The sequence below is a fragment of the Scylla paramamosain genome, chromosome 11 (assembly GCF_035594125.1).
Source record: "Scylla paramamosain isolate STU-SP2022 chromosome 11, ASM3559412v1, whole genome shotgun sequence".
Classification (NCBI taxonomy): Eukaryota; Metazoa; Arthropoda; class Malacostraca; order Decapoda; family Portunidae; genus Scylla; species Scylla paramamosain.
The window spans coordinates 6154928-6165000 of record NC_087161.1 but is presented as its reverse complement, the minus strand read 5'-3'; the positions used below and the strand labels follow the sequence as shown (position 1 = coordinate 6165000).

Genomic DNA, 10073 nt, shown 5'->3' with positions numbered 1-10073 from the left:
CATGGCTGTATTTCGGTTATGGTGAGTATTTACTCATCCTTGAGAGAGAGAGAGAGAGAGAGAGAGAGAGAGAGAGAGAGAGAGAGAGAGAGAGAGAGAATCTTATAACACATGAAGCCAGTCACTCTTAAGCCGAGGCAGGATGTGAATATCAACACTGACACGGTGAGGGTTCCACGTGGGCTGATGTAAAAATGAATAAATAAATAAATAATGATAGTGATAATACCATTGATAATAATAATAATAATAATAATAATAATAATAATAATAATAATAATAATAATAATAATAATAATAACGATAATAATAACGATAGTAATAATAAATAGATATATAAATAAAATAAACATAGCTGACTAAAAATTAACTCCTTATCAATTGTGTATTAATCAGAAAACGATACGATAGTTTCATCATGTGTAAGAAATATTAAAATGAGATCAAGAAACTCTCCTAATCATGGTGTCAGCACGTCTACACAATGACATCTTTGTGTTGTATCGTAGGAACCAGTCTTGGGGCCTCTCCTTCCCTGTCAATAAGTGTGCCTGTGTCCACTGTTCTAAATAATCCTTCCCTATGCATGGTTATCTAATCGGTAATCGCCCTATTCCCAATAAAACTTCCTTCAGAGACCTAGGCATTCTAATTGATTCCTCCTTGAAATTCCATCTGCACACTGAAGAGGTGTTCTGTAAAGCTAATGAAGTTGCAAACAGCATCCTCAGAGGAGCAGTACGCAGTTCATGACTCAAGTCTTCATTACACACATTCGTCCTATCATTAAGTTGGGCAGTGTGTTGTGGAACACTCGGTATATTGGTGAGTTACATCTGTTGGAGTCTGTACAGAGACCAAGAATGTGGACGGGCTTGCGCATATTCCACTCGCTGAGAGTGTCTAGGATGAATTTGTTTTCAGTTGAGGGAAGGTTAATTCATGCTGACTTGTTAATAGTTTGGAAGATTATGAATGATCTTTACCCTAATCTGAGTGGCCTTTTAGGGAGAGTGACCTATAAATCATACTAGCGGAAGTAGTAGTTCTTATGTCAGAGCCCTTTTCTTCTCTATTTATTTGTGGAACTTTGGAACTCCTTGCCCGAAGTTGTTTCTGCGTCTGCATTTCGTACTCTCAAACGCCTTCTCGAAGCTTTTCTTTGCCTTTTTTTTTTTTTTTTTTTTTTGTGTGTGTGTGTGTGTGTGTGTGTGTGTGTGTGTGTGTGTGTGTGTGTGAAAAATCAATGTTGCATCTAAATTAGCCAACCATTTCGCTGTTTTCCTGAGGTTCTTCTAGTACTTTACGGTTGGATGATGCAACAGGGACTGATGAGGGATTAAGACCCTCATCAAGGGTGAGAAATCAAGGTGAGAAACAATCAAGCAGAAAACAGAAGAGAGGGAGCAGCTACGGTACTTAGATTAAAAACAAATAGTAATAAGAGAGTGTCTGTGGCTTTAAAGAGTAAATATAGTTTGTAACACATTTACAAAAAGATCTTACAGTAATTATATACCCACATAAATTAAGAGTACAATAAATAAATAAATAAATAAACAAACAGTATCAAACAAGGGATAGAGAGCAGTTAAAGGCGGTGTATGCATTTCTGCCGAGTAAATTACTTATATTACATTTACCAAAAAATAGCAGAGTAATCAAAAACTCGAAATAAAACAAAAGTAATAAATTAAAACAAAGCATGATAAACATAAACAAGAGTTAAGCAAAGGAGAAAGAGCAGTTTTGATCGGTGTACACATGCATTTTAAGAAAACAATTCCAAATACACTCATAAAAATCATATACTAATTATAAACTAACATAAAGCACAAATACAAAATAAAGAAACAAAAACAAGATAAGTAAACATAAACAAGAGAGTGGCAAGGGAAAGCGGGCGGGCGAGGGCGGTGTGAGCGAGTGAGTGTATGAGTGTCCCGCAGTGTCCCGCCTCCCGCCTCTGCCTCGCTCACGACCTTTGAGGGACAGACGTGGCATTTCCCGCCTGCTGCTCCTCGCCACTCCACCCCAGACAGCGGCGCCGCACGCACCAACACGGGAGACACTGCCTGGCTGCCTCGCTAAGAAGTACTGTGTTGTGTGTTGTGTAGACGTGTCAGTGTGGTGGTGATGGTTTATGTGTGTGTATGTTCTGGTGTTTGTTTGTGCTGCCCTCACTGACATGTCCCAGGCCTCCACTTGTGTTGCTCTCCTGTTCTCTCTGTCTTCGTTTTCTTCCTGTTTCTCGTCTCCACTTCTTTCCTTGTCTTTATCTTCCTCCCGCGCTCCTTCCCCTGTTATTTTTAGTTAGTGGAGGTTATAAGTTTTAAAGATGAAACTTGCTTCGTATTTAGTTTCATTAAGTACTTCGATTTTCTTTCTCTTCCCCCAGTGTAGTGTAGGCCTAGGTGTCTGGTGGGGGAGTTGAGGGGGTGTTGGCCAGGGGTTCTGTCAAACACTAACGGTGCGGGGTTTGGTTCCTCTGCATTCCCCTAACTGCCACCCATCAGTCCCCAGGTCACGTGACAGGGATAAGCATTTCAAAACTATAGTTAACCAAATATTTAACTTGCAAATCAGAGAGAGGCCTCACCCGCCAGTCTCACTAACTATCGTGTGTCAATCCCTTGCCACACACACAGCCCCCTGCAGGAATTACAGAACCGCGTCTATGCATCATGAAGTGAGTGGTGTAGCTGTAGTGAATATATATCAGATTTTCTTAGTGTGATTAATAAAGTGGCAAAGTTGTGGTTAGAAGAGTTCCAAATAGTGCTTGAAATTGAATTGATGCTGTGGTGCTGAGAGGCATACAATTGGCTTGCATCCATGTAAGTGAAGCTGTAAATTTCAATGTGTGGATGTGTGTTTTCATATGCAGTGCCCAGCCTTTGTAATGAGTGTGTGTGATATTTGTAACCATTGCTCTCTGCCTGAAAAGCTTTGGTTCATTCATATACAGGCTGCCCACATGCTGAACATTAAGTGTTGAGAGAACTTGAACACATTATTATCCTAGTCTTTGATAACAGTCTCAATGCTTCAAATGTTTATTTCTCTCCTCTTTCCACAGACTATGGCAGAGACGGCACAGATGGGAATGAAGGAAGAAGAGGAAGAGGAGGAGGAGGATGATGAGGATGAGGATGAGGTAGATGAGGAGGAAGAGGAGGAGGAGGAGGAGGAGGAGGAGGAGGAGGAGGAAGAGGAAGAGGTGAAGATAGAAGAGATGGAGGAGGACAGAGGGCGGTGGGGAGGGGCCAAGAGAAGGCCACCCCCCAGCCCCTTTCCGCCCCTACCCTGGCCTGAGCTGGTGTTTTATTTTGTGTCCTTCTGGGCCGGGTGTCTGTACAGCCTGGCCCGCTTCTACCGCACCTCCCAGCGTGAGTGTGTGTTTGTGTGTGTGTGTGTGTGTGTGTGTGTGTGTGTGTGTGTGTGGGTGGGTGGGTGGGGATGGTGCTTTATATATATTAATGTAAATTCTTGTTATACTTCATGTGCTTTCGATATCTCGTTTCTGATAATTCCTTCTGTTATTTCTCTCTCTCTCTCTCTCTCTCTCTCTCTCTCTCTCTCTCTCTCTCTCTCTCTCTCTCTCTCTCTCTCTCTCTCTCTCTCTCTCTCTCTCTCTCTCTCTCTCTCTCTCTCTCTGCCTCTGTCTCTCACCCTCAATCTCTCCCTCCCTTCCTCACACCATTCCCTTTAAGACAACTTTCCTCACACCCTATCTCACCAGCACCATTCCCTTTATTCATCCAGCACCACCCACTCTCTCCCCTCACCCCAGCACACCCCTCTTCCCTCTCTTCCTAACACTCTCATTCCTCATTACCAGGATGGGGACAGTACCTCCCCGTCACCCAGGTTCCGGAGGGATGGGGAGGGGTGCGGCAGGACCAGACAGACTTGGAGTGGTTTGTGTGGATCCCTATCATGCGTGCCTATGCCCCCTTCGGCTTGCTTCATGTCATGCTGGCTCAGACTGTCCGCAGGTTCTGGCCTCAGGTGGGTGCAGCAGGAGGGTGTCTGAAGGAGGGCTTCTTGAGCTGGCTTTGGTGATCTGGAGTCTTTGAAAAGAGAGATTGCAAGTCACTTTTTCTCATGAATTTTTGGATGGTCCTTTTGACTGCTCTTTTGGGCTTGGCATCAGTGTTTTTTTCTATATTGACTTATTTATTTATTTATTTATTTATTTATTCATATTTATTATTATTTCTTTTTGTACAGCCTTTTTGTTGCCTATGTTCTATCTGTTTATGTATATACCAGGCCAGTAATCACAAATAGGTGGCCAGACAAACCACAATACATTCTTAGCTCCCCTAGTATTGGAAAAAAAAGAAAAGAAAAGAGAAAAACAGCAACTGCCACATGTGGGTTTACTGGCTTCTTGCAGCTTCCCTTGTCTTCTTATGTATGGTTTGCATTGTGGTAAGTTAAGTTGTCTACTGTATTGTCCTTTTCAATCATGACCATTGCATTAGGGTATTGTCAATAGTGTTCAGGTCTTGATTGATGTTAATGGGTTTGAGAAATGTCTGTAAGAAAAGATTTATTGTTAGATTAAAGGATGATGCAACAATGCCCTGTCATTCTGTCTCCTCCTCTTTTCTTCTCTCTAATTTCACTATTAATTCAAGCAATAACAAGACATTATTATTATCTCTTGTCTACTGTTTTTCCCATTTCATTCCATTAATTACAACAACAGCAGGACATTATAGTCTTTTCCATGTCTCGTAGTGTCCCTCCTTTCCCTCTCTCCATCCCCACTACAACACCTCTCTAATTCCACCTCATTGATTTCAGCAACAAGCCTTTATTACTATTTTCTGTCTCCTTTGTTATTATTCCCATTTCATCCCACAAAGTACAACAACAGCTGGGCATTACAGTCTTTCCCATGCCTCTCAGTGTCCCTCTTTTTCCTCTCCCACTCCCACTGCAACACCTCTCTAATCCCGCCCCTCCCTTGCAGTACCTGTGCACATTCTACATCGCCTTCAGCCTGTGCATCACACTGGCTCTCATCGGACGGGTGGGCACAGCGCTGTGTTTGGCAGTGCCAGCACTCATGTTTGTGGTGCTGCTCACTCGTCTCAAGCTGCTGGTGTGGCTGGCCTGGTGCCTCATCCTCATCCTCTTCAACACACACTTCTTTACTAGCCATCTGGTGAGTGTGTGTGTGTGTGTGTGATTCACCTACAGTTGTCTGCTGGTCACTCAGCCAGCTGTTCCCTTGTGGAGAGCTCAGAGATTATAGTGACTGAGCTTTGGGTAGGACTGAGACCACTGACACCACACACTGGGACAGTGAGGCCACAACTCCTTGGGTTACATCCCATACCTACTTGCTGCTAGGTGAACAGGAGCTACACATTAAGAGGCTCACCCATTTGCCTCGCCATGCCCAGGATTCAAACCTGGGGCTTTTTGGTTGTGAGCTGAGCCTACTAACCACTACACTATGTGGTGTGTGTGTGTGTGTGTGTGTGTGTGTGTGTGTGTGTGTGTGTGTGTGTGTGTGTGTGTGTGTGTGTGTGTGTGTGTGTGTGTGTTTAATGAGTTGTAGTATGTGGGATTTGTGTTATCCTGTTGTGATGCATTGCTTTTATTCATCTTTACATAAGTGTCAGTGTGTGTGAGTGAATGAGTGTTTGACGAGTGTAAATATGTGGGATTTGGTTCAAGCAAGTGTGTTCATCTCCATACCTGCTTTTTAAAGTGTGTGTGTGTGTGTGTGTGTTTAACAAGTTCTAGTATATAGGATTTGAGTTAAGCAAGTGTTGATCTATCTCCATATCTGCTTTTGTTCATCTTGAAGTGTGTGTGTGTGTGTGTGTGTGTGTTGTAGAAATGAAGGTTCTTAATGGTTGCCTTAAAGTTTGAATGCTGCAGTTTATGGTGGTGGCAGCCTTTATGCTAACCTAACATGTTATGAAATCATCCCCACTTGGAAATTTTACCTGCACCAGAATCAGAAGCAAAGCAATAAACATCATAATATTACTGGAAAGTTTAATGTAAGCTGAATATTGTTTACCTGACTGATATGGTTGTAAAGGTTGATATTTTGATAAGTGTGGTTTATTGTACATATAGTTCTGTGGCTGTTATAATATTGTAACTGCATTTTAACATGACTCACTGCTGAGGAAGTAGTAGGAAAACTGGCCACACAAATATTATAATTCAGTGTGTTTAATATTACATCAGTAATCCATTTCTTGCTTGCTAAACATGTAAATAAGTTATGATAGCCAAGAATATTAATCAGTGTATCATCACAGGATAACTAAATTAAATGATTCTGTAAAAATAGGATTCATATTTGAGATAATGGAAATAAAGCAGATATTGGAAAAACATTAAGATATACAAGACACACAAAAAAGCCATCAAGCTATACAGTGGTGCATACATACACACACACACATTGAAAGATAGAACATTACAAGCTTGACTCCATCCTGTGAAAAACGCAAGAAATAGATATGAATTGATAAATACACATCCCACACACACACACACCTGTATAGCCACACCACACACACACACCTGTTCATATATAGACTTACTTACACTTACATTCAACACCTGCATACACTCAGACACTTGTACATATGCACACACACACACACAGACACCCAAACAAGGACTGAATACAGCACCACACACAATAGAACACCACAAACACCCAAACAATGACTACACACACCACATTGTCTTCAGCCTCTCTCACCACTGTAGTGTTGCACATCTTGCTATCTTCTGCTGCTATTTTCTTGCTAACTGCTCTTCTGGTGTTGCTAGCTAACTACACGCCTCCCCTCTTCCCACTGCCTCACTGCACAAGACTTTCTACTTTTCTTCACCCCCTATTATATCCACCTCTCTAATGCAAGAATTAACCAGTATTCCCAATCATTCATTCTTTTTTCTGGTAAACTCTGGAACTCCCTTCCTGCTTCTGTATTCCCTTCTTCCTCTTACTTTAACTCTTTCAGGAGGGAGGTTTCAAGATACTTATCCTCCAATTTTAATGACATTTTTTTACCTTTCTTTAGGGACTGGCACCTTAGTGGGCCATTTTTTTCCTCTTTTTGTTGCTCTTGGCCAGTGCCCCTCTTACATAAAAAGAAAAAGAAACACCTGTACTGAGCCACACACCCCTGCAGGAGGCATGGGTGGAGGACACACCTGAGGGGGACTACAAGGTGTCGGTGATGGTGGCATGGATCATCCTCCGTTCTCTCAGCTTCAGCCTGGAGATTTGCGACACTGACCCCTACGCCCGCCTGCCTCCCGTCCCCCTCCTCACAACCCTCCTCGGCTACTGCCTCTACCTCCCCTTCCTCTGCACAGGGCCCTACATGCCTTACACGGACTTCAGAGCTGGGGTGGGTGCTGTCCTGTGTTTGTGCTTGAGTGGTTGTTGTAATCCAGGATTTGTGTCTTGCTTGTGTGTTTTGTCTTGTGGATGTGTATGGGTGTTGTAAAGATCTGGGTTTTGTATGGTTTTAAGTCATTCATTTCTCAGCTGTCATGTTTATAAGGCATTTGTTTCTTTCCCTGCAGAACTCTATCATGGCTCCTCCTGTTAGGGATATGGGTGTTTGAATAAAGATCTGGGTTATTTACAGTTTAACATTTCTCCTACAATTTGGTAAGGTCTTCCCTAATTACCAGCCATTCTGAGATCTTTCTTGCTCCACAGCCATCTCTAAGCATTATACTTGTTAAAAATGGCTAACTGTTCTTTTGATTAACTTTTTTTTTCCTTTCCTGCTGATATTTATTAAGATTTCATTGCTTTGAGTGTTGTGAGGTGTTGTATATTGCAATGAAGGAGTTAAGTCATCAGTCACTTCTCAGCTGCCCTGTTTTTAAGGCATTTGTCTCTTACCCTGCAGAATTCTTATCATAGACCCCGCCTGTAAGGAATATAAGGTGTCTGGGTATTGAATGAATGATTGAGAGTAGGGGGTTGTAAGTTAAGTGTATCTGAGGTGTGTCTTGCTAAATCTAATTCATCTGCTTCTCAAACAAGTCTTAACTTTCCACACTTTTTCAACTCCCCATCAGTAACAGTTGCATGCACTTCATTGAACACAGCTACGTATTTCCACCCTTCACTCATTAGTCCACCCATGAACCCTTCCACTTTGATAGGCAAGCATTCACTCCACTAGAAGCATTGTAAGGAGTATTTCTAAGCATCTACAGGAAAGAAGGGCATAAAAAAAATTACATTTTGCAATTTCTTGTCAGTACAGTATTTGGAGGTGGCTGCAGAACAAGAAAAGCTGTCTTAGAGTGAAAGGTTTAATCAGTCACCCTCCACTTGTTAATCACCCACCCGCGTCATCCATACAGCTGTCGGAGCCGTACCGTATGTGGACTTTGCGGCGAGTGGTTTGGACGGGCCTCCAGATCCTCCGCTTCGTGTGGTGGTTGGGTCTTACACAGTTCCTCCTCTTCCACTTCTATGCCCAGTAAGTTGAGGGTTGGGGAGTGGAGGGGAGTAGATGAGGGAGGTGGATTGGAGAGGACTGGGTGGATTGGGTAAGAAAATGGGAGGTTTCTAGAGCTGATATTATATACATGGTGTTTTCTTTGTTTTGCTGTTTTTTGTTTCCTCCTCCCCTACATATCTAGTACACTCCACCTCTTTCTCTGCCTCCTTTATTGCTTCTTCATACACCTCACATTCTCATCCTTCTTTCTCATTTTTATGTCTCTTATTTTATTTCCCTTATTCCCTCTACCCCTCATCTCTCATTCTCATTATTCCTTCCTTCTCTCATTCTCTGTCTCTCATCAACCCCTTTTTTATTCTCTCTGCATCCACATCTCTCATTCTTATCACTTTATTCTCTCATTCTTTATGTCTTATTTCATCACCCTTCTTATTCCGTCTGATCCTGTATCTCTTATTCTCATTATTCCTTCCTTCCTTCCTTCATTCACAGTCTTATATCACCAGCTCCCTTCATTTTCCTTCCTTGTGTCTCTCATTCTCATCACTTCCATCTCTCCTTTTCATCACTCCCTTTTCTCTATCACTACCTTGCGTCACTCTCTCCTTCCCTGCATCTGTCATACTCACTCTCACCTCTCTCTCCCTCTCTCCCTACAGCTCCCTCCACTTCATGCCAGAGTTGGTGAAGAAAATGAGTTCGTGGTCACTGGCTGGGTTTGTGTACTTCCTCACTGCCTTCCTGCAACTCAAGTATGTGGGTGAGTGTTTGTGTGTGTGTTTCGTATGTTTACCTTGTGGTGGACTGAGTTTGAATTGGTTTGTGTTGTTGTGGCTTTTTATCTGTGTTATTATCCAGCTTAGTATTAAGACGTTTGTGTGTGAGGAGGTGGTGGTGTTATCTTATTTTGTTTGTTGTAATGCTTCCTTTTTTGTGTGTGTGTTTCTCAAGGAGTGTCTGTTTCAAAGGAGAAGATCTATAATGTGTTATGGCAATAATATGTATTTCTTTCTTTTTATTTTCATTATGTTTCTGTCTCCCTTCCTCTTTTTTGTCTATCTCTCTATGGTGTCTTCTCATCATTCTTTTTTCCATCAGTTTCTTCTGCTCCTCCCTTTACAGAATACCTAACCTATCTTTACTATCTCCTTTTCCAGTCATCCACACCCATCTACAACACTACACGCATCCCTCACATCCTCTTTTCCAATCATCCACACCCATCTACAACACTACATGCATCCCTCACATCCTCTTTTCCAATCATCCACACCCATCTACAACACCACACGCATCCCTCACATCCCTCTTTCCTTCACACACCCTAATCAAAGCCCCAATGCTTATCTTCACCTCTCCCTCACACATCCCTCTTGAACACTCATTAAAATCTTCCTTGTACCTTCCCAAAAACACCAGCTAACTAAAACTCTCTTTTCCTGCCATTCCTTTCTTTCACACACCCCAAACAAACCCCCATACCAGCTTTCTCATATCCCTCACACACCATAACCACCACCACCCCTCTCAAACCTCTCTCTCTCTCTCTCTCTCTCTCTCTCTCTCTCTCTCTCTCTCTCTCTCTCT

The 10073-nt window shown here is 42.4% G+C and overlaps 1 protein-coding gene across 3 annotated transcripts in view; it reads left to right on the top strand.

The window, feature by feature from the left end:
- Window positions 1–1885: 1885 nt before the first annotated feature.
- Window positions 1886–10073, top strand: part of LOC135104884 (protein-cysteine N-palmitoyltransferase HHAT-like) — a 112282-nt gene continuing 104094 nt past the window's right edge. For 2 of the 3 annotated variants that reach the window (XR_010270579.1, XM_064012609.1), the window contains exons 1-7: window positions 1887–2094; window positions 3080–3389; window positions 3842–4011; window positions 4985–5179; window positions 7185–7406; window positions 8383–8501; window positions 9146–9246. Coding sequence is in view for 1 of the 3 variants with exons in the window: in XM_064012609.1 (XP_063868679.1) it covers window positions 3083–3389; window positions 3842–4011; window positions 4985–5179; window positions 7185–7406; window positions 8383–8501; window positions 9146–9246 (1114 nt within the window). In the remaining 2 variants the exon portion in view is untranslated. Of the gene's footprint in view, window positions 2095–3079; window positions 3390–3841; window positions 4012–4984; window positions 5180–7184; window positions 7407–8382; window positions 8502–9145; window positions 9247–10073 lie in introns of all 3 variants that reach the window. The other variant, XR_010270580.1, reaches the window with a different exon arrangement.